We start from the raw sequence: 25379 nt of genomic DNA on the forward strand, positions 1-25379 counted from the left end.
AAATCTTTGTGCCCTTCAAGATTCAGCATGTTTTAATGGAACTATGGAATGGCCGTTTTAAATTCAGCAAGAACGGCATCGGTCATATTGATTTAGGTTGAAAATGTGTTATTATTATTGGATTCTTGCGTAGAGTCATTAAATGAACCAAGATCAGGTCCAAAAAACGATTAATAGTATGACATGGATGTAGAATAAAACTGATACTGGCTATAGCAACTGTTAGTTTGGTTCAAGGCTATTTTCAATGGTTATGCTTTGCTGTGAATGGCACTAGCCATACCACTGCCATCTGCATGAAAATATAATATAATTATATCATAGTCTTTTTTTAATCGGTTTTCGAAGCTACAACTCTTGTTCAATCTTTACGCAACTATTTGACATTTTTCCCTCGTGACATGTTGAATGATAATCATGCAGAACATTGGAAAACAGGTCGATCGGAACGCATTGAACAGCTTAAACCGCAAACCTATAATCCACACTTACCACATGCCTGTAAAAGCTGTATCAATGATCTAAAGTTAAAAAAGAAACCAATCCACGCTTTCAAACTTTAGCCGTGAAAGCAAGGCTAGAATCATGTCATCATATGACGATTTGATTAGCTTCTCGATGAATGCGCAATCGAATCAGCTACTTTAATCCGTTTCCTCCGAAGGTTGTGTCCTGGCTGTTAGTCGATGTTTATTTCTGATTCACTTTTCTTGATTTTGATCTGAAGGTAAGATTTTCCCCTGGTTCGCTTGTTTCGATGCTTGTCAATCGCTTGTATCGATGCTTGGTTGGTTGGTAAAGGGGTAAACTACTAAACAGGGGCGGTAAAATACTATCTATACTTATTGTTTTTGCAAGAGGCTAGGTAACACTGTTTGTGGTGTCAACTGGCAACAAGTGCTGTACAAGTGTACACATATGGGTATTGTGGCTATGTATTTGAAGTGTCTAATAAAATCTCGTATGTACAGATAGACATAATGTACAAACAGACTAACGTAAATAATGCTATGAAAAACTATATGAAAAGAGTGAAAATTTATTTACGAATTCCAGTTGGTATATCCATCAAATTTACAAACCAACTATGTATAATGGCAATTGTCCTATAATATCAAAAGAAACAATAACATTCTTGTATGAGTACAAATGGTTCAGTTTTATAATTTTATTTTGACGAATGTCAATGTACATTTTCAATGGAACAAATGTTATACTTACTTACTTACTTATTTATGTTCATAATACATTAAAATTGTTATAAATAACTAGGGTAACTGTACCAGTATTCGGCAGGGTACCTGTTTTCGGCAGGGTAACTAAAAACGTGTAATTACTCAAAAAAACGTTGAAAATATTCTCCGCATATATTTTTTAAATATAGATATGCTCATTTGTTATTCGTATACGAAGTATCACATCATTTCCTTTCATATGTTTCAAAATATCAAACGAAATGTTCAGAGTTCAACATGTATCGGCAGATTTGCTGTTAGCCAATAGTTAGGCAGGTTTCATTATTAAGAGAATCAGAGCACCAAAACAATGAAAGTGTGGTTTTTATGAAAGATTCTATGGTTTTAGAATTTATTCTAGCCCGCTAGGAATTTTAAAATCACGAAAAACAAATAATTATTCACTTTAAATGCTGTCGAAAATAGGTACACGGTGAATGTTGATTTTTGACAGATCAATGCTGTTGGCTCCTACCGAAACTTGAAACAATAACCCACTTTTGATTTCGTTGAATATTTATTTAAAACTTGATCAGAAAACTCCAATGTGTATGTCGACACATACAACGACATTTCTTATATCAAATATCACCAATTCGATATTATTATCAAATCCGTGCAAATCGATTAACCGTTAACCGTCCGGTCCCGAGCTGCCCGGATAATCGACGTTCTACTGTAATTCAAATCAAAATTACTGTAAAATTGCCAGCAAAATGCCCAAAATGGGCAACATAAAATTAGTAATTTTAGTAGTTTTCAACATAAATCTTAGGAAAGTGAGAGTGTAACACTGTTTTAAACATTTTATCTACCTATTGGCATTAATTGAAATGTTTACAGACCCATATTCGTGTTGCCGAAACTAGGTGCACAGCCTGCAGAAAATAGGACTAGACTGCCGAAAATGGGAACAAAAACAGTGTTAATATAATAATGTCACTTTCATGAAAAGTAATAAAAATTGTAAGTGTACAAGCAGTTTTAGTGAAACCGCTGCACTAACCTGCCCAATACTGGTACATTTACCCTATTAAAATAATTATTATAAAATTCCTGTAATTGTAGCCATAAGATATGTATATCCTGAAGAATTCCGTAATTGATCCTGAAGAATTCCGTACTCTTCCACGAAACCGTCCGAAGTTAGTGGAACAGTCTTTTTTATTACTTCAACACCATTGATAGTATATACTATATGCTCTAAATTTGTGTAACATAATAAGCAACCGTAGAAATTGCTCTTCTCTTGTAACAAACCAAGAACATGCACTATCCATACAAAAATTTGGGCGGATATGTCGCGCATTATCAACCAACTGGGCAATAAAACACATCAGAAAACAATAAACTCACAATTTATTAAAGCTTGCTTGGTTGACGGTGTGCGGGCTCATCGCTAGCAATTGTTACCATGAAACCTGTTCGTACCACAACACATTTTCAGCATACGTAATACACACGTAATGAACATCCATTTTCAAATGTTTCAATCATTCCGTGTTTAAATTGTTCTGTTTTAGTTTGCATAGTTTATTAAGATTTTACTAGTTTAAAAGATTTAACCGTTTTAATTGTGACTATTACGTTATTATTTAACATTAACCTCACTAAAGCAACTAAGCATTTATTTTGTTTTTTGTTTCATTTCCTCTTTATTTAAATGGGTCCTATGTATAGGGTACACAGTCCATATGAGGCTTGAACCCATGATGAGCATGTTGATAAGTCGTGCAATTTGAGGAGTGTACCTTGAAGCCGGCAATTTACAATCCAAAAATGTCACCATAGCTCACAGTATTAAAAATCTGTAAACCTCTCTTTTTTATCCAATGCCACAAGAGAGGTTATAAAATTAGTCATTTAGAGTTATCACTCTTCAATCATGGCATTTACCCAGTATGGCAGTCCTGGTATGTAAGAATTGATTGAATAGGTGGGATGGAAAGACATTGATGATAGAAGCGTTTCGTCAATATTTTCCAACAAGTCGCTGTGGCTTTAATACTTTTTACATAAACATGTCATTAATTTTGTTCTCCCCGAATTCACCATATACTGAGAAGCTACTATGTGGCATGTGTACACGTGCGTCACACTGCAAGCGCAGTAAGGTTGAAATCGTTATCGTCTTCTATGTTTCGTGCAAGATGAATCAGCCTAAGGCCTGCCTTAGCACTCGGTGGCTGATTAGGTTAGAGAGTTATGATCATAAATAAATGAAAGCCGCCGTAGTTGAGAATGTAGCTTTATCATATCGGCCCGGGATAGCATACATCTGAAACTTTCACAATATATTTTGTATGACACAAACGAGGTTTCGAGCGAGAACATAAAAAAGAAACAAACACTTCCCCCAGTACCCAGTATATTATACGGGTGATGACATTGTGCATCAGTGAACCGCTCACGTATGCTGAGTTTAGTTTGAAATGTATGGTTGTTGTATCCAAACTAAGGGAACTGCGTGAGCTGCAAAGCAACGCACTCGATAAACCACCAACTTTGCGATCTCTGCAACCGTGCCCTTTATTAAGTATACCTTGAACCAAATAATCTAAAGAAGCTGTTGGTGATGCCGACGGGTTCGATTATGGTGATGAGGATAAAGATAGAATGTGTATCGAAAGCCGTATCGTTTGAAAAAGTTTCCACTCTTCTCACGACAGTAGAAAGAGATAAATGATTTAAATGAAGCGACATGACAATGTGGGAAATTATTAATCATCATGATTCCAAATGGAAACTCTCCGACCCCCAGCATAAGCCGGTAATCTGTTCCGCGCGATAATCCTTGCGGCATCTTTTTGACGAAAGCGCACAGGAAGCACACGAGAACGATTACTGTAGGACCACACTCAGGTGTTGCTTGCTAGAAACGCCGAAAGCCAACGATGCGAGTACGGGTAAACTTGAAATTTTGTACAGTGTAGATCATCTGTTTCCAGCGATTAGAGAAAGAGAGTATTGTGTGTGTATGAGTATGTGTGTGTGTTTGTGTGTGTATGGTTAAGCGGGTAGCGCCGTTATTGGTCGCACATTCTTGAAATAATTTTATCGAAAAGTTTACTTGCTTTCGGCGGCTGACCGATGATTGATTCTTAGCGGCGCTTTCCTCGGCACGAGTGCGGTACCTGAAGATCAAAGCTCCCGATTCTCTCTCTCGATTGGATTGGCGCGAAAAAAGCGACCTACAACGGTCCGCCACATAGTTATGCGCAATAGTTTGAGTTCTTCGATGTCGTGTTATTTTTGGAAAGTCACAAAGACACAAAGCTGCAAGCAGATAGTGAGCTCGTAGGTATAAATCGTGATCGTAGCTTGATTGGAGCGAAACATCATTCGAGATAGGTCAAAGCTTGATCACAGACACCGGCAAAATAATTGAAACATTCTGCTTCTTTGTGTGGAAACATCTGCACAGTATAGCATGTTTTTGAGTAACAAAATTGTCCAAGCTCATTGTTTAATGAGTTTTTTAATATATTAGTTACTTTTTCTCTGCTAATGGTAAACAAAGTACTAGATAACCAAAGACAGCCATTTATAATACAGAAAGCTTTCCTACACAATACGCATTCCACCCAACATAATCGATGGACCTCTGACGACTGATATGAAACGATTTTAGAACCGTACTGGTCAATATTGGCACACTTGCCATTATCTTTGGTCATTTTGCTATAACATGAAGACTGTTCAACTTTTCTTGGACCGCATAAATGTCATACATTTTTAGATTTATGAATCGTTTTCCGAGGTTTTTCAAGATATCTTTCTGTTTTTTTTTTTGCATGAGGAAAAAAGAAGATACAATTAAATATATGGTGTCGGACTTTAGGTGGGCGCCACTGTATGTTTCGCATACTTAACACGAGAAGTAATCTAAACATATTTCTGGTTAGGGTCAAATTACGGTCATACTGCTTAAAATAAACACTTCTAGTGTCCATTGAAGACCAGGATACGGCTTTTGGTAATATTTAATTGCTAAAACCAATCCAAAACTTCAAAGCATTCTTCTTAATGGAAATAGTTTTCTTACAATACTTTATGTTGACATGATGTACGAGGTAGTTATTCTGTAAATATACTGGGTACAGCAATTATCCGCAGTACGCGATACTCGATATACTCGAATTCGCAGTACGCAATTCCTTTAAATTTGACAGCTCCATGTGTTTTTTTTGCAAATATTTTCATTTTTTGAAATATGTTATGCTCTTTTTGAATTTCTTTAATGTTCAAAAGCAAAACTCTGGGGCGATATTGTTCAACCCTCGAACCGGTAGTGTAAACTATTTTTCCATAGGAATCCGCTATACGCGAAAATTCGAGATACGCTATTGCGCTCGGTCCCGTAGCGTATATCGGATAATGACTGTATATTATATGACCTGATAAAGTATGCATATGTTCTGCACTGTCTGTGACATTAAGTGATACATTCATGCCTTATTTGTGATTTAATCGACTATGACATAAGTTCACAAGGTGTTCAGAGTATCAGAACCGCTGAAACCCCCTATATTACTTGTTCTTTAATATTTTATACATGCAAATAATTATTTTGCTTCATTCATGGAGGTAGCTTTATGCAGATGCAAATAATGGCGAAATAGATGATTCAGCACAACAACAAAGCTAAAACGAAAAATAAGAGCAACAATAATACAGGGGTTGCATTGTTTGAGTGAGCTAGTGTGTTTTGCAGTCCTACTATGAACGTTCTCTATGACGATGTTTTCTATTGCACATGTAATATCCCAAAGAAAATCCTCAGCAACAACAACTAAAAACCCACGACTCTGTTTCTCGTTGTGGCCCACCATATGGCCACCCATCATTCTTGGTAAGGAAGTGAATAGATATCGGATTCCTTTTGGCTGCATGCCACTGCAGCTAAATTGGCAACCACTATTGACTATCGACCTTTTTCCAGTATGCCGCTTTTATGCCACCCCGAATCTCTGTTTTAACTTCAGTCGATTGAAAGGGTAGAAAATGAAAACATACTATAGATTTGTTGCCTCGTCTACTCACTTGCACAATTCGCCGCAAATTGCTGTAAGCAAATAAATAAAAGTGCCATACCTTTGCGTACCGAGCACAATAGACCCTAGCACCAGCGCCTTTGCATAAGAGCAGTCGATGGGTGTAAGGGATCGGAAAAATTGAAGCAAAAACAAACCTATAGATAACCGCCATTGCAAACGATCAAGATAAATCATCAATCAGTCCCGTAAGCCGCTGGCGTTGCTTTACCAATTGTTCGAAGACACACCGTTTTTTATTTATCCCAAAGCGATACACACACACATACTCTGGACGCTGACAATCTACCTCTGCGTCGGTGGGTGGAAGGTAATTGAAGCGTTTTCGTTAGTCGAAGAAGACGTGCGGTACCGAGTGTACTACGACCGTTATTCCTAAAGCCATAAAGTGCAGCGCATATGCAGAATAAATGTGTACAAAATGACTATCATTACGTGAGCTGATATGTTAACGGTCTGAACTATCCTTAATTTGAAAATTGTTCAAACGAGTCTGCCCTTTTCAAACTGTCTTCGCTATGGGTCAAAACTGATTGTATTTGATCAAATACGCCATACGCCTTCGAGGCACTAAATACATGCATCCTTCTGGTCTACCTAAGTCCCGTATTAGCCTATCACAAATGGCAAACGATAGCGGTGATCTTTTCGGTGGAAAATTGAGTAATTGAATGATTGTATCCAGAAAAGGGAGCGGTAGACCATAATGACTCTATTGAATGAAACACGTTTGACCGATCGATGAGCGATGTTTGAGCAAAGAAGAATCCGATCATAAGTCTGCTCTGCATAAGATCATCAAACGACATGCAGCTTGGTGCTCGTGCGACGATCGTTTACAATATTTAAAGCCAAATGACACTTATAATAACGACAAATAGTACTTTTTTAATCAATATACCAAAAACACTGTAAGCAAAGTAACGATTAGTAGTCCAATGCATCACTCATGCTCAAAACGAATAGAAACTCTGTAAGCGCTTTCATGAAGCCTAAAAAGTGGAAATTACCTGTTTCGAGAAATGCGTTGCTAAATACATTACTCGCTAATTCCTCTTGCTAATCGATTCAATCATATGTATTGAAACGTCATATGGTAGCGATGGCTGATGTGGCTGAGCTTCTTAGTCGATCCGGAAACGTTTACCGGTCATGGTTCCGGGAACTTTATACGAAACCTAGAAAATCACAGGATGAATCTAACAGTACTCATATTATTTCTGTGCAGGCTTGATACGCCAATCAATTGTCGGAGACTCACTTAAGCTACCATTCAAAAGCACAACTTTCCCATAACCGAGTAAACCCAGACACATCTTAGGACTTGTTTCTACACTAGCACCAGAATTTAAGCGCCCTACATCATCAGCCTTGGCGCCTTCAAACCCTCGCGAGACCTCTCTTCTGCTCCCCTAGATCCAGTAAGGTCCAGAACGAGAAAGAGCAACGGACCACAGGGAAGATAATAACACACCTTACCTTCCTGGCCATTGTCCAGCGAAAAGAACTCTTCGGCTTTATTCTCACCTACTGTTTCTCAAAATAGTCGACTACCGTTTTTGCCGTCTTCCATTTGAAGCTCTCCGCCACAACTCTTTTTTACGGGTTTGCGTTTACTGGGCGTATTGACTGGTATCGTGTAGCGTTTCTTGGGTTTCTTTTTTTCATTTGATCTACTTCCTCTTTACCTTAAAAGTGTTTTTTTTATTCAATCAATTTCTTTTACTTCAATCAATTCAATTAATTGCATATTTAGACATCACCACCGAATCAACCTCAAGCACATCACAAACCGAACTTGAGGATGGGAATTGTAAATGATCAGTTGACTTCTGGATGACTATAAACGTTGCGAGGTCCGGTATAGAGTCAGTTGAATCGGTAGAAGAAAATCAATCCGTTTCAATTATTGATAAAAATAAAAAAAACTGTTTTTTTTTAACTATTTGTATTATTTGTGTAACAATATAATTAAACGAAGTTAATTGAAATTGAAAACAACTTTCAGAGCTTGCAGTATATTATAACCTCTGGAATGTAATATGTTAAATACATGTTAGTAAATAACATAACAAAACACAGTAAATGTTTGCTAATTGAACATGAAAGTGAGTTTACATACATGTTAACAGATAATGTTTTCTAATTGGAGAAACTGTCTAAAATGATAAATAACGACTGAGTGAAGTTTCAACTGTTCAACGCATATAAAACGGATATCGTTATCGTTCGTTTAATAAAATCAACGGATAGCTTTAAGCAAACTGAGACTACGCGGTATAAAAAAAAAACTAAACTCTTCTTTTGAACTTGAACTGCACCATTCCCGCAAGTGTTTAAAGGTTGATTCATCAAAATTATCAAACCGACAACAAAATTCTCGGCATAAATTCTACAAATTTTCTTTTGGGGTTCAAACATTGTAGATGGTGGTTTACATTTCACGTTCACGTGTTTTTTAGTGATTCTGTTGGATCCACATTAACTCCAGTAAAAAGCACCCGGATAGTGAAGACATACATTATTAATATGCACTGTATTGGTTAGAGGTCCACTAATCTCATTGGATCATATTTTAAATGTTCTATTCGATATAGTGATTGGCCTTCGTATTTATTGCTCTCCAAAGTGCCTATGAAGTACAGATCATCAATGAATCTACACTTCAACCTAAGCACTTCAACTTAATTGAAAGGGAGTCAAAACTCTCTCATCTCCATCGATAAACTCTTTTTATAAGCTCAACCGCGTACGGCATACGGCAATAAATGATCATCCTAGATCAATTTGTTCCTTTCAAAATTGATCTCGAACGAAGGTGTTGAAAAGGATTTCACTTACTTTCGCGTATGGCTGGTGTCGGACAGATGATAAAGTGCATGAAAGGAAGTACGAAACGAAAATCATACCGCTGTAGCGAAAGGACTTTATCTCACTGCAGAATCATCATCATCGAGCTGACTTCAACCGCAAATAAAAATTGAAAATGAAGGACCTTCAACCGATCCTACGGTTCACACGGTTGTTTTTGACTTCGAACGTACAAAATACACAAAAACAAGACATGGCTCGATTTTTTTTATTTACGGCAGACAAATTGAATGAAATGAGATAAAAAAAAAACAATTTTGATTGTACTTGTGCACATGGTTACACATTGAATAGTACCAGAAACGGTTACGTACAAACTATATAAAAATCGCAAAAACTGACGCTATCCAAAGTCTTTTGGATAGCGGTTACGTTGACTGAAACCTCTTTGAAATCCCTTTATCCATTTTAGCAGCAACAAAAAAAGGCAAGAGTTGAAACAGTGTTTTTTGCTTTTCTAACTGTGAGACTACCAGCTGTTAAACTAAAAGCTTCATAATAAATTCTCATTCTCAATTTAAGAGTTTTGCGTGTAGGTATGAGTTTGCTGTTTGTTTCTCTAAAACTATATTTACTATAACACCGACTTAATCTGTTTTAAAATAATGAGTCTCCAAAATACGGCACATTGGTTCTAACCCAGCATGATGCTGGTTGTGGAATGTATGTTACACATTTTATTCCCTCGCACCGAACTCATTACAATCAACGATGCAAATGATTTCGTACCATGCAGCGGCTGGCTAAAAGAGGCCGACTATTTGAAGAGAGACGTGAGTTTTCTCACCTCAAAAAAGAATTGAATTAAAGGTGAGCTTTTGAAAGTCGCCGGTCCAAGATTCATATCCGGTACGAGTCTCATCGTATGCAGGCACCGCATGATGAGACTGATCTTATGTGATAGTTGTACCAGTCACGATTTTGCTGTTCGATGGCCTGTCAGCATACGATTCGCTAGTGTCGAGGCTCGTGCAATTGGTTCAGAATGAACGTTAGCTGGTCAGCACAAACTTAAGCTAACACAATAATATCTGTTTTACGTACCGAGCATGTACGGGGTTTGAACCATGCGCGCAAAACTGGGCTTCGTATGAATCTGGTTTATTTTTCCTTTTTTAACATTCAATTCAATTCAATTAAACAGTGTAAAGCATCTGTTACGAGATAAAAATCATTCCCACCACCTTTGGATTAAATGAAATCAAGCCTAACAATGTGTGACTTGTTTGTACAATAAATATCACATAGATCAGTTTCTATGCATATACGTAGATGGGAGAGCTATATCGACCAAAAAAGCATCCCAAAACAAGCCGAGTTCGATGTGGAAAGCAGGCTAACCTTCTTTTTAGTTGCACGATCACGCTGACTGTAGCAATAAAATAATAATACATTTCTCCTTTCACACATATAACCCCGTCCGAGGGCCAGATTAGTAGGCAAATGTTCAATTTGCGTTTGTTGAGAAAAACGAAAACGTTAACAAGACGCGTTATCCCGCCCGCTGCAATCATTCCAAATCATACTGCACTACGCTGGCGACGTTTCAATGGTACCGATTCGTGAAATGTTACAACCCCACAAAGTCTACCGCACGAACCGTATTGATGAAAACTAAACACGGTTAAACGGATATTTTGAAGCAAGCGGATAGCAAAATACAACAAAGATGAACAGCGCCGAAAGTGAACAAGTCATGATGATTCGATGAAAATCAGTCTGCTTTCATGCAGGTATTGCAAGAATGCTAACTATCAGCGGCGCGGACAACAGATTTGGAAGAAGATCATTTCATCGACACGAACGTGTTGCTAGCCCTGCGACACGAATCTTCAACATTGAGCTGATTCACTTTGGTTGATGCACACATGCTGGGAGAAAAAGGTTACCGGCTATAGAACATATAGATAATGATACTGCAGAGGACGCTCCTGTCGACCGAGGGGAACCGCAATACGTCAGAAGGCTGGGCTGCGCTCTATGATAATTAATTGACCGATACTTGTTCCTGTAATTGGACAAATGGATTACTGCCTCCAATGTGTCAGAGACGGCTCACAGCCCAAATTTTACACACATCAAACAAACTATATCGGCACTACACAGACTTTCAAGGGTAGAAGCCGTTTTGCTGGTAAGCTCCTCCCTTTAGTCACGTTTTCCAAGTCACTTCATTGTAAACAAGTGATCACCACAGTCACACTGTACAAAAATATAGAGCAATTGGAGCTGACCATCACATCCGTTTGAAGATAATTCCTACTACTTTCATTGTACTTACTTTTCTCTTCGTGTAGTGTTTTTACAATTGACATAGCCACTTGGCAAACGATAGTGCGGTTTAAACTTATTATTTATTAATTATGTTCGTTTTTTTTTGTATCTACTTTTAGTGAATCGACCAAAGGGACAACACTCCGCACCCCGAGGTGGACCACCCCGATCTTGGACTAACGCAGAGCTCACCGAAGCACTGCAACATGTGTGGAACAAGAAAATGACTACGAGTCAGGCGTCGCGTATCTTTGGCATTCCTTACAATTCTCTGCTTATGTACGTGAGGGGCAAGTACGGCAAAAGCTTGAAGTTGGAACAGCTTCGAAAAGACTGCATCAGTGGGCCACCGATTGAATTACTCCAGATGGGTGTTAGTAATAGCAACAAGGACAAAAACAAGGAAAGCAAAGATTCCGACCTGCGTCACAGTCACCATTCAGGCAGCGGGGCAGGACGGGAAGGCAACAATGGCCCCAACGGTGGGGGGCACGGCGGAAATGGTGGTGGAGGGCCACGATCGGCATCATCCGAGCCCGATCTCTTGTCCAGCCCAAATCCATTGTTTAACCCTTTCCCCGGTGGCTTCTATCCGGATTTCCCGGGCGGATTTCCAGGGCTTCCGCTGAGCATGCTGAACCTTCTGCCACCAGAACGACACCCAGCACACACGCTGCCGATGTCCGTCGATGAGGACTGTAAAAGTGACCGGTCGAAACAATCGCTGGACGATGATTTTCCTCAACCGCTAGCCCTAAATCGACCTTCATCGGAGCAGCTGGCGGACAGTCGCCGGGAGATATACCAGCAGAATGGGCAGGACTAATATTTAAGATTCGTTAGCTCACTCCACTCGCAAACCCACGTCTAATGAGCCCCTGATCTCACAAGGCTTGGTGGAATGGAAAACAGGCTAGCCGTTGCATCCAACACGAAGGATAGTTGTTGTCACCTTAGCTAAATTAACTGTATTTATGTTTCACCTATTGCTTCTGCAAATCGGAAAAAACATACCCTCTTGCGCGCGCAATGTTGTGTTTTGTATTATCATTTACGGAGTGATAGTCCATAGAGAAGAAATACGTTTGCAAAATCAAACAATCGAGCAGCAATGTACTTTAAGATGTGCTGAGATGACGAGTCATGTGTGCTTACAAAGAAATAGGATGATTTTTGATAACAGTCCACCATGCATGCATGCTTAAGATGCACGGCAAAATGGCATCGCTTCAAGTAGCTCTGGTTGGTCTATGTTCAGTGCAAGCAATATCGTTTGGATTTAATTAGTAAAATTGGTTGTCTTATTTAGTGCAACTGCAAAACAAAAGTTACTGCAATATCCGTGTGTATTCGGGTGCGATTTACGTGGCAATATCTGAACGATGTAACTGAACATAATGCCTACGTAGTCGGCTAAAATCTAAGACTGGTCATTTGCAATGAAACGTAAGGGGGTGCAAAGATGATGGGACGAACAGCATATAAGTTTTTTGTAAACATAAAACATAAACTACACGTACAATTTATTTGTTGGAAGACTTACGTCTGGTTTATTTTTATAGCAGTATTTTAGTTCAATCTGTACAGCGTGTTCTGGCTATTTGAATGTTGTTAATTTATCTGTGTACTCCATTCTGTCGCAAGATCATCCACATCCGCAAGATAATTTATTCGATAACAATAACAATTGAGACATTCTGTTGAGACAACGATGCTACATTTCAACAACACCATCATCCAATTTTATTTTTTGTAAAGCATTTTAGTGGTGAAGATAGACAGGCGGGGATAGATCGTTACTTTTTTAAACCACGTGTCAAATGGTGCAACAGTAAAATCCCAGAACAAACACATAGGACAGTGCAACGACTGCTGTGTTATCGCAATGAGGTTGTTGTACATCAAATAGAGAAAATACGTGCTTCCTGAACAGTAATCTTAAGTTTTGAGTAAGTTTTAATCAAAGAAACAATAGAACCAACCATACTACGATAACGAGCAGAAATCGCACATAAGTAATGCATAATGGCAACAACGCAACACCAGCCCAGACAGCATCGCTGTCATGCATATGTTGCGATGCTCTCATTTATATTTTATGCTAATGTGGAAGCAGATTAAAAAATTATTCATATTTTTATTATTTATACATCAAGCTACTAGTTAAGTGAATAAGTTATGAAAGGTCGGACGCAATTATGAATGCAATTTATTTGGTACAATACCTTATTTTCCGGGGTGTATTTTTGTATCTACATACGTTTATTGATTCCTGTTTTGATTCTATATTGTTTTGTTGCAAATACGTGATGCTAAATAGAAAAACATTGCTTCCTGATTTCTTTCTGATTCCTATTAAGTTATAACGATCTTTAATATTATTTAATTTTATGTTATATCCAGTAGACGAAAGCAATCGAGAGTAAATACATCGAAACAATGCGTAACTTCAAAGAAGGGCTAAGCAAACCAGATGAACAATACAGTATTAATAAATCAGATATTATTAAAATAGTGAATCCTTTTCATTTTGTTCAATTGTTTGATTTCGATTTATTTTTCATGGTTTTCAGTATGATTTGTTTGTTTGGTAGTATGATTTAAACTCTTTTTTGTTTTTCATCCGTTTTTTTCTAGATCCATCAGTTTTCTTACCGTTTCAGTATGCAGGATGTACTAGCACACAAGAAATGAAACATCTTATCCGAATCTTCACACCTATGAAAAGCCGAATCAAATGCATCGGCATGGAATAAGACTGAAAAACATCACACATTATTAGTTATTCTTCTTTGGCGTAATGGCCCTACGCGATCACGCCGACCTATACCCAGCGTTCGGCCTTATAGGAGCCTTCGGTGCTTACAAATAGACATCCGGGCCGTGCCTCACCGTGTTACATATAAGTTTCAGATTGTATGAATTAGATTTTGTGTTATTTTCTTCATTATTTTATTAATTTATTTTACCGTGCAGGATTCATTGTTTTCAGTTAACACAAAGCAAACCATATTTAATTCACACACACACACCCACGAAGCATTATAATGCATTAAGAGAATTTAAACTGTTTCAATTGATAAAATAACCAGGTTACATATACAAGCTCCACGAAGAAGAGGCGCAGTTACGTTTGTACGTGCAATAAGAAAGTATCATGCACGCATTATATTGAAGTGCAGCAATGGACACACATACAAGTTCCAAGGTAACAAATGTACTAAGCAAAAGATATTTTTAGGTTACCTGAAAGCAACCAATTAACAGTCGATTCGCACTTTTGTGCGTTCGTACACATTTGAACTCATAAGTGACAGAGTTACTATCGATGAATGGTTAAATAGTTATGCTTTTATTTCAATTTCTTCGTGCAATATTGAAAGCATACTGGCGTATGTGATTCAGTTAACCTGACAAACTAGCATGCAATAGATATACAGAACACAAAGCAAATAGTCAGCTGATATAACTGCAAGCAACCAAAACCAATAGTTCCTCAATCAATATACATATATACAATAAAACTGACAACAGTTATTTGTTGAACAATATTACCAAATAAGTCAAAGAAGAAAACTCTGATTCCTCTCAGTGGGCGCCCTCGCTTACGCGTATGGAGGATTTAATACGAAAGTACGCAAAATAACTTATGGATTAAAAAAAAACAACTAATATCTGCAAAATATACATAACACTTCCCACGGGGCAAGCCATGAAATCAGTTCCTTGCTTGCCTCCCATGGAAGCTATTGCAAAAGCGTCAAATTAATTCTTTCGACAGTGCAGGTCGAGGGCGTCGGCTGGAATTGATACATTTTTTATTATTTACAAGATAGTACCAACACTGTTAGAAACAGTTACAATATCCATAGCTAAGTTAAACAAACTAATTTTTACATTGCCTTTTTACACACTACCAGATCAATCGAGCCAAATCGGTCGTCTACGAGAAGAACACATTTTTTTACAACTATTTTTATACAACACACACACACAACAGGTCACAGTACGTAACAAGCTAGACAGATAGCAGAGAGTATTTTACAGAGCAAAACGGATATGCTACATTACAAGAAGCAATAGACACAAACAAACAAATCATGATCATTGTTACTGGCACTGTCAAAGACATACAATGCATCGTGAAAGATCAATCCAAACAAGAGAATGACTCTACAACCTGAACTCTATACAACCAAAGTCAAATGTAAGGTTGCAGGATTATGTACATGGAACAGCACTACTGGGAATGTAAAATCATCCGAGACTGCAAGGCGGAGTTAAGCGTTGTATGACTCGGCCAAATGCGTTATGTTAAATGTATATGATAATAGCAGTCGACAAAGTGTTTTCTTTTTTTGCATAACATAGTATTGACGCGAATCGCCATCTGATGTATTATTCGAAGGTAGCTGCTTATTACTGAATTGCGCAAGTAGTTGACAAAATCGGGATGACCTTTTTTCAATTTTATTCGATTTCACTCACACAGGAATACGAACTACAGCTTCAAAAAGGTGTCAAAATGGTACGGTAGAAACGATAGAGCTAGAAATTTTGAACACTACACAGAAAGAATCATTTCGAATCATTGTAAAAAAAAATAAATGTACAAATGTCAAACCAATACAAAAAAACAAGGCTTCAATACAATGCCACAATGTAAGGGAAATGTACGGAAGTATACATAAGGAATTATAAAGTTTATAAGCGTGAAGGGTGCATAACCCTTAAGAATAACTAAATGGTAAACGGAATGGTAAAATTTATAGCATATACTACTAAAAATACAGTATATTCGGGCTAATCAAACATTTTATTTATCACTTGTGTTTTAAAATGTCATTCTTGTAATAAATAGTATACGAAGAATGACGATGAGGATAATTAGATTCCTTGGTGTTCATAACAAAACGATGATCGAAAACGACGATAAAAGCTTATAAAAAAAAGATCGTGTCGGGTGTACCAACCATAACACAGCAAAATGTGAATCTGTGAAACGATACAAAACATGAACAGGATAAAATATTATGTAAACCATATGTACAAATCAGGAACTCGAACCTAGCATCACTAATGCGAGCATGTGCGTGCGTGTCTGTACGTGTGTGCCTGATTATGAAGTGTGTAGTATTGTATGTTAGTTGTTTTTTTTTCTATTCTATTCTTCCCACACAGTGCCACAACGATAACGTGAATCATACTATTACTACCAAATAGCTGCTTATTATACTAGTTTTTGATTTTGCTGCCGAAAGCATTCAATTGCATTTGATTTATTCTATTCTGTTATCTACCATTATACCATAGACAATCCGAGAATCAAACATGCCTAGTATTTATTATTTAAGCCTACCATTAGAGTGATGGATTAATATATTGTTTCCTTTTGCATGTGTTGCAATACCCAAATCCATGTTATTCTCATCATTAAAGCACACGCCCGGAGTTCACGCACACTCGCATTGGAGTAGAAACATAAACGCGAATATGCTGTAGAAACCAGGCAGCAACCGTTTTATGCAACAACAAATGAATAAGAAACAGGGTAATTTAATGAATTTCATATACATAAACTAATGTTTGGCAAACCATTTTAGTGCAACAATACAAGTATAGCACGTCAACGAACACGTAATTGGCGGGATGGTGGTTGGACAGGAAATTAGAAAATCAATTTCCAATCTAACTGACGCTCTGATCTTTACAAGTTGTACACAAAATGATGTTGATATGCCATGACGTTGTTTGCGGGCTTTCAACCAGTGCTCTATTTTTACCACAATACATTTACATTTAAGGCATAGCAACCAGCAACCTGGGTAGATATTAATTGAATCACGAGGTACTCTTTCGCGATTCAATTTACCACGAACAACAACAACAACAACCAAAACAGCAGAAAAAAAAACAATATTTATGTCAATATGTCTATGTACAACCAACATGGTAAATTAAAAATGATGATGTATCTTGTTATTTTCTCTCAACCATACAATGTGATAAGTATTGTTCTATCTTCTGTTCATTATTATTGTTCATTTGTTTCTTAAAGGCCGGGCTACATTGATCGTACTCTCTGCTGTAATTTTGATTTTCACTAGCGCACCTGGCGGCGGCTGACCGAAGCATTTTTCCAAACAATTTGGAGCCGCTCCAGAAAATTTGTTATTTTTCCATGTTTTTACCTTAACTGGACTGGAAAAGCTTTGTAATTGATAGATGAATATGTTGTGCAAGTATTTCAGTCGTTTTCGCATCAAAAAACGGTGAAAAAACAACTTAAATTTGAGATCCGGCACGACCATTCCCTTGATGACCAAAAAAAGCTTCCACCAGCCGTCGCCAGATGCGCTAGTGAAAATCGAAATTACGCTTCGGAGTACGATCAATGTAGCCCGGCCTTAAGAGTTGTGTATTGCAGTTCATTTCTATCGAGTATCTTACAAATCTAGCAATTGTGTAAATATCTATGAAAAACGTAAACGAGCAAGACATTTAGCTCCGGTAAATTTTGAGATGTCTCAAGACAACATCAAAAAAATAATATTTGGATGTAGAAAGTACGAACTGGCGTTTTCGTGTATAATTATTCTCTTTATAACACAAAAAAAATCTTAGCAATGTAGTGGCAGTAAAAGATAAAACCAAATCTCTCTAGGAAAATAACATCAACTTAACGTTGTTTAGACGAAAATTATGATTGCAAAACGTAAGAATCGTAAATATAAAACAAAACAACCAAAAACCTAAATTGTCTACAAGAAACGAAAATGTGTGAGTTGTGAAAGATGTGAAATTGATAAACTAAATCATACCGAACGGTTGCATTATTTGATAGCATTTGTAAATTAAAACACTGACAAATTCAAACTAGAATTAAACAATATTATTTGCACCGCAAAACACACTTGCAGTTTGTAAGAACAGTGATACACCACTTTCATGCATTTGGTATGGTTCGAACGTCTGTAAAGTAAGGAATGGCCAGTGCGAGTACACAGCAGATACTATTACTTTTAGTATGATGGCTCGATTCTTATACTTTCCGTAACTCTACTATTCAGTTTAGTTATCAACTATAAGACTTTGTTTTGACGAATCCTATATAAACCATAGGTGACAAAACGAAATTCATATTACTCTATTCAATTTGAGTACAATTATTGAAAAGACAGGCATCGAACAGACTGCAAAAAGTCGCATAGCAAGGTACAGGAGTTGGACAAAAAAGATTTGTCAAACACCAAAGCCAACATTCGCTCCATCAAGCAGCCGAAAGGATAGTCCTAAGTAAGTAAAGCTCTCCCGAACGAAAACTGTATAAAGAAACTTGCAAAGAGGGAATACTAAAATGAACATTAAAACCAAATTAAGCATCCGGCTAAAAGAACCATATTGAAAATCTTCGAAATTGTGAAAAGTGTAATGATCATATTTGGCACTAATTGATATTTACTGTTATAAAACAATAACGAAAATTCAATAAAAAATAAAAACAATGACTTGATCAACATCGTTTTTTTTATTGTACACCTGATATTTCATTTTGTAATTCAATTACCTAAAAAATGCATTTAATTGTGTTTGCTATATCCCATCTTCAAGAATTATTCATAAAGTTTCCTCAACGGATCTGAATTCGTTGGGAAGGCTGAGACCGGAGGCTTACCGTCCGACTTAGCCAGGAACAGACAAACGCCTAGTTTGAATTCGTGTGATTGAATGTCGGTTTATTGAGCTTAAAATGCTAATTTTTACTATACTGCTGACTTGCCAGGTTTTATTTGTTATTATTTTTTATTCGATTATTTTTATGCAATATATTTATTTATCGCTTATATTTATACTGACTCGACTTCTATCCGTTTATGTAGGACAGAAATCGACCTCAATTTAGGGCTGTCGTCAACAATTCAAGAGCGGAGCTATCGATTCATTTAAAATCAACATAAAAACTGTCTTAAGTTGCATTTATAACAACTAGTATCGAACAATGAGTTAACTTTCCAATTATCTAGTTGCCAATAGACTCCATCTAGTTCAACCATGTTTCTAGCCAACTTTCATCAACACAAATTATTTCTTAGGCCAGACACACCGAAAAACCACCATAAAGCCCGCGTTAGAACCATAGCGAAATTGGACGTGAAATTTTGGGTTTTTCTGCAATATTTCAATGCATTTCTATCAGAATATGGCTTATGGTATTAAATTCCCAAAAGAAAGGATATTCAATTCCCGAACTATCAAGACTATAAAAAATATAGAAATAATAAATTAAATGCAGTTCCTTGTGATTCCCCGCTTTGTTCACGGTGAAAAAATAACGGTCATCGGAAATGCATCAATTAATTATTTAAACATGTTGTATAGTCTCAATAGTTGAAGAATTGAATTGTTGTAAAGTACGATAAGCCATATTCTGAAAAATATTTGATGCAATATAGCAACAAAAAAAAACAAGCAAAATTTCACTTTCACGCAAGGTTTAAAAATGACCTTTACGAGAGAAAATGAAAAATGAGATATAACGCATTGTAACCCATCGGCGCAGCGAAATCCTAACGAAATTACTGCTAGTTTGCTTTTGCAGTGCAAACCACAGTGCAATTAAACATAAATATCACTTTTGTTATACAAAAATTATCATCAAAATTAAGGGAAACAAAACAAACATGCTTGTTTACAAATAACCAGCGTTATTTTTGGTTTTTATTGTTTTCGTTACTGTGGCTTTTTCGGTGTATCTGGCAGCGGCCAAAGGATATAAAAGCTACCCTGCACCATAAGTCATTTACGCGAGGATGAACGCGTTCCTCATGGGTGCATCAATGGATGAGCTGTTCGCTTTTTGAGTGTCACTGTATTATAAACAGCTCTGTAGCTCCGTTGAGCAGACCCTCGGACAATAGCATAACTTATGTTATCAATAATTTCCAATAGGTGGCGCTATACTGATACAGCTTAACTAGAAAACTGAACATAGATGGCGCTACAATGTATGTACAAAATCATATTATCCGATAGATGACACTATCCAAATTTTCGCCACAGAAAATTTTAACATAGATCCCAACCCATTTTTTTCCGCTTTCCAACCGACAATTTTAAATATTTTCGAAGTCTCGCTGGGCAAAACAACGGAACGAATCATTCCCGCTGGGCAATGCGACGGAAGAGTTCATTGCCTTTCGTGTGTTTTCTCATGTCTTCTGTTTCCCTCCCCGCTGCGCAAAATCGAGCTGGTTTCTGTGCAGGGACAGGGGAAAAATCAACGCAGATTTTGCGCAAATTTGGGTCGGTTTTTTGCGCTGGACTTCAGTAAAATTTGCCTATCCGCAAAAGGCGGTTTTCGCCGCGATTTACGACCTAACGAAAATACTTTTTTGCGATTTGTACCCCCTGGGCAAAGCAACGGAAGAAATCATTGCCTTTCGCGCATTTTCTCAGGCCTACTTTTTCCTTCCTACGGCAAATTTGTCGAGCAGCGTTTCGAGCTACCCGTCCCTGGCTCCGCTTCCGACCCCTCGCCTGAGCGCGCTGTTTAGATGTGTTGGTGCGCCAGACGGCCAATTGCTGTCAACCGTCGTCCGCGCTTATTCCCTCCATAGCGCTATCTCTTTCTCGCGTGTGGTTAATGCTCATGAGCTACTGTGGCGCTTAAAAAACCGTTAACACACATTGCGGCGATGCATTTGAATTTTCACAAATCAAACCAAAAAAGCGCAATGAGTTCAAACGCTGCAATGTAAAAATGTAAATCACTAGCTCACGTTGGAGGGTTTGCTGTGCAACGCCCAGAACTCTAATTCCAAGTAGCGGACGCAAGACAGTTGGCCATGGCCGTGCATAGGAAAGCTTAAACCAAATTACATAAAGCATAACTTTATGTGACACTAAGATTTTCCTTTCACATGTTGTACATTACACAGATATGCTGAGCCGTGCTGAGTGGCTTGTACAGCAGTCCACACCCGGGGAAAGAGTTTGTCTCGACTTTGTTGCTACCGGGTCTACCGCAGTGGCGCGACAAATGCACGGAATGCACTCGACCAAAGGACATGAACCTACCGAGCCTTACCCATTCAAAAGGAGTTCCGGTCGCTCGGCGTCATGATAACGACACCATGAGTTTTGTGACCGATCAGTGAACATTATTTAAATAAAAATATTTTAAATTTAAAAGGTAATTACTTTCAGATGAATCGATATCTATGAGATTAATTTTTTTAATTGCAAGTAATAAACAGGTTTAATATTTTTCATTGTTGCACTAAAGTTTATGAAAAATAGTCTGAAAGTATGAAGTTCGTAAACACCCTTGAAGCTTTCAATTAGAGTAACATTTCCTATGAGTAGAAAATATAAAATATTAAAAATATATATAAACTTAATAAAATATATGAAATATAATTGTTACCAATACATTTTATGTTTACGGCCATTTTGATTAAAAATTAGTTTAGGTCCAAGATTCCTTTTTAAAGCAATTAATGAGATTAATAAATTCTGTTTTACATTCAATATCCTATTTTACCGATAGCTGGGTAAAAATATAAACATTCATTTTTATTACTAACCCTTTTTATATTTATTTTTTTCTATTTTTATATCTATTATTTTTTGTTCTTAAAGTTGTTACAACTTTGATTGCTGTTAAAAATAATAGCGTAATAATTATATTCTAACTTTTTTATACTCATGAATCATCAATGAATTGTTGCTTTTCTAATTATCATATAAAATAATCAAAATTAAGACATGATTATTTATCAATTTGCTAATCCACGGCGGTTAAAACAGGCGTTAAAAAAAGCTGCTTGGGTTTGCGATAAACAGGCCTTACGCGTAACGCTAGCATAACGTAGAGAGCTGAGCCTTACTTTTACCATAGATCAGGGTCTCCAAACTTTTCAGTTCGCGCTAGCGTCCGCGCTTCGCCCAGCAACATTCTCCCGCCCAGTCAAAATGATGCATCATGTGTAGCCGTAACTCTTCCTTCGTGTCGGTGGGATATTGTTCGGGAACTGGCCACTCACACTCAGGCTTCCACAAGAAGTCCGGTCCGCGGAACCAGCGACTATCGGGATCTGCAGTTGGTACCTTCTGCCACTTCGTTCCATCATCAGCTACGTTTATCTTTGTTGATAGCCAGCGCCACTCATGCACAGAAGTCGTCTCCAGGAGTTCGCCTACTCGGAAGGCAATGAACTGACTAAATCGGCGATGATCACACCGCATCCAGCATATCACATACCGTGAATCGGTCCAGTAGAAAGTGCGTTCGATGGCTATTCGGTGTTGGGCGATAATCGCTGCAGCAAAGCGGGCTCTACTGCATTGCTTCACAATCAACGTTGTTGAGGGCCATTTTGATGCTACCTTTAGAATGGATGGAAGTTGAAACCTCGTTTTAATAAGAAAATACTAACAAAATATATCAAATTTCTGCAGTTTTCTTTTATTGAATCTTGATTTTCGTCTTTCAGAAGTAAAAAAATAATTTTTCATTAATTAGTAAGAAAAGAAAGCTATTTAATTTATCCTTTACCCAGTCATCGCGGGCCTCATTAATGGCTCTTGAGTGACTTATTGCAAGTGCAGAACCGTTCTGTGCAAGTTGCAAGTGACTTATTGTTACCATAGCAGAATAGTCAGTCCTACGTATGGGGGCACGGTCTATTTGGGACTTGAACCCATGACGGGCATGTTTTTACGTCGTATGAGTTGACGACTGTACCACCAGACCGGCCCATGGGGCTATACCCACTTTGATTAAAAATATCAGGTGGTAGAACCATCCAATGATTGCGGCTCACGATTTGATCATAGTGGCACGCGATTCGACCGTAGTGAAATGCGATTCAACCGTTCTGGCAGGCGATTCAACCGTGGATGCACGCATTCGATCGTAGTGGCATGCAGGCAGCAGGCGGTTTGCGATTCGAATGTAGCTGGAAACAGATGTAATTCAACTTTGTTGCTTCATCATGTGCTCATATAAAAAAAAAAACCCCTGACCAAGGAATGACCTTGTTCCGTGTATATTATTGTCCCATTACTTTTGGAGTTGGAGTTCATTTCAGTTTTTCTATTCAGTTCAGTTGTAATGCCACTGCTGAACCATAAGATTATTTTTCCTGCAAGAGATACTTTCAATAGAAGAATAAATATTAAAATTTATACAAATTTTGTTTTTTTCTCAACTTTTTAACCCAAATCGTACCTAAATCGATCCATGGGAAATATAAACCCGTTATTTGCATATTTTGAAGATATACATTTGGACCTATTTTTGCAGCTCAGGAGGATTTACTAAATTGCATTGTACCCGCATTTTTGGGTCTCTATAATCTATAATGAAAAATTGTAAATGTTCCATGTTCATAGCGTACGATTTTGCAATCCTTTCAAGGAATCATTTGACTTCACTTGGATGATAGAAGTACGTACTTGCCTTACTTTTTATTTGAACCACATAATACTACTACGCATGATCAAATGTATGGAACGGGATAGAATTTCTACCACAGAATTATTTAGAATCACTGGGAATAATGTGATGATTGTTGATGCACTTTCAACGCGTCGGTAGAAGAAAACAATAATTTCTTGCAATTTGAAAACCTCAATGATTCAATCACTCTACCATTGCTTGTTGCCTCAAAGAAAGGAAAACCGCAAAGAATTAAAAATCTTCCAAGCACCCATAGTTGGTCAGCAACACCGGTCTATAGTGAGTAACTTTTTCGTATATGGAGATTATATAGTGAGCAATCGTCACCTATGAATATAACGTGAGCGTAACGTGAGCGTAACGTGGGTATAACATGTACGCATCACCTGTTACCACCGACAAACCGACGTGACACTTCGAACAAAATGAGCTTCTAAAGTTGTCTCCTTATTTCAAATGAAAATGCGTTAAACACTAGCGCCATCTCTATAATGATTCACTTACTACACTGACACAGAGGAGAAACTGCTAAAACCCCTTTTTGTTTTTCTCCCCAACTTCAAATGAAGAATATTCTATCCATTTTTCACATCATTTATATTGATTTGAAAACCCATCAAATGACTTTTTTGAGTATTTTCTCTACTTATTTTTATAAAATCTTGCCTAACACTTCCTCCGCCAATTGTACTCAGAAAAGTTGTTTCCATCTAAGAAGCCGCGAACAGAGCTAATTTTGACAAAAGTGATCGCCTTCATTGCAAATGACAGTACTTTCGTGTGAGACAGTTTTGTAACGCAAGTGTCACCGGTTTGTCGGTGCCGTTACTTCGTTTTGTATAGGGAGATTCTTTGTGTTTTCGTCATATTTGATGATAAAATCAAAGAAATAATTTATGTTTTCCTGTTTTAACACTTATATCTCATTATCTACAAGACACATGGACAATTTAAGTGAGATTAGAACTCTTACTTACATGATTTTAAATTTCGTGACGAAACAAATCATCAAAACTTTTGATAATATATCTCATTTTTTCGATAAAATCAAGAAATATACAAAAATGCACGTAGTAACCAAGAAATGTGTTCTATTTGCTATGCTTTGTGGGCGGAAACTATTGGTTAACGGTTTTAAAATGACGTAAAGTCCCTCAACTATGGCGACCCCCCAAAGGCTCTTTTTCCACCGACAAACCGACGTGACACTTGCGTTACAAAAGTTTCCCACACGAAAGTACTGTTATTTACCAGTGAGGCGAACACTTCTGTCAAAGTAAGCTCTGTTCACTGCTGCTTCGATGTAAACAACTTTTCTAAATACAAATGGCGAAGGAAGTGTGAGGCAAGATTTTGTGAGAATAATTGGACAAAACACACAGGAAAATCATTTTATAAGTTTTCAAATCAATGCAAAAGATGTGAGAAGTACATAAAATAATACGCATTGGAATTTGCGAAGAAAAACAAAAATGGGGTTTA

General features: G+C 37.4%; 1 protein-coding gene across 2 annotated transcripts in view; it reads left to right on the forward strand.

Annotated features, from left to right (window-relative positions):
• The window catches only part of LOC1272684 (protein jim lovell), a 32770-nt gene extending 13819 nt beyond the window's left edge, over positions 1-18951 (forward strand). For both annotated transcript variants that reach the window (XM_061656564.1, XM_061656565.1), the window contains exon 5: positions 11554-18951. In XM_061656564.1, the coding sequence (XP_061512548.1) occupies positions 11554-12260 (707 nt within the window). In that variant the 3' untranslated portion in view covers positions 12261-18951. The remainder of the gene's footprint in view (positions 1-11553) is intronic.
• The last annotated feature ends 6428 nt before the right edge of the window (positions 18952-25379 follow it).

The sequence above is a fragment of the Anopheles gambiae genome, chromosome 3 (assembly GCF_943734735.2).
Source record: "Anopheles gambiae chromosome 3, idAnoGambNW_F1_1, whole genome shotgun sequence".
Classification (NCBI taxonomy): Eukaryota; Metazoa; Arthropoda; class Insecta; order Diptera; family Culicidae; genus Anopheles; species Anopheles gambiae.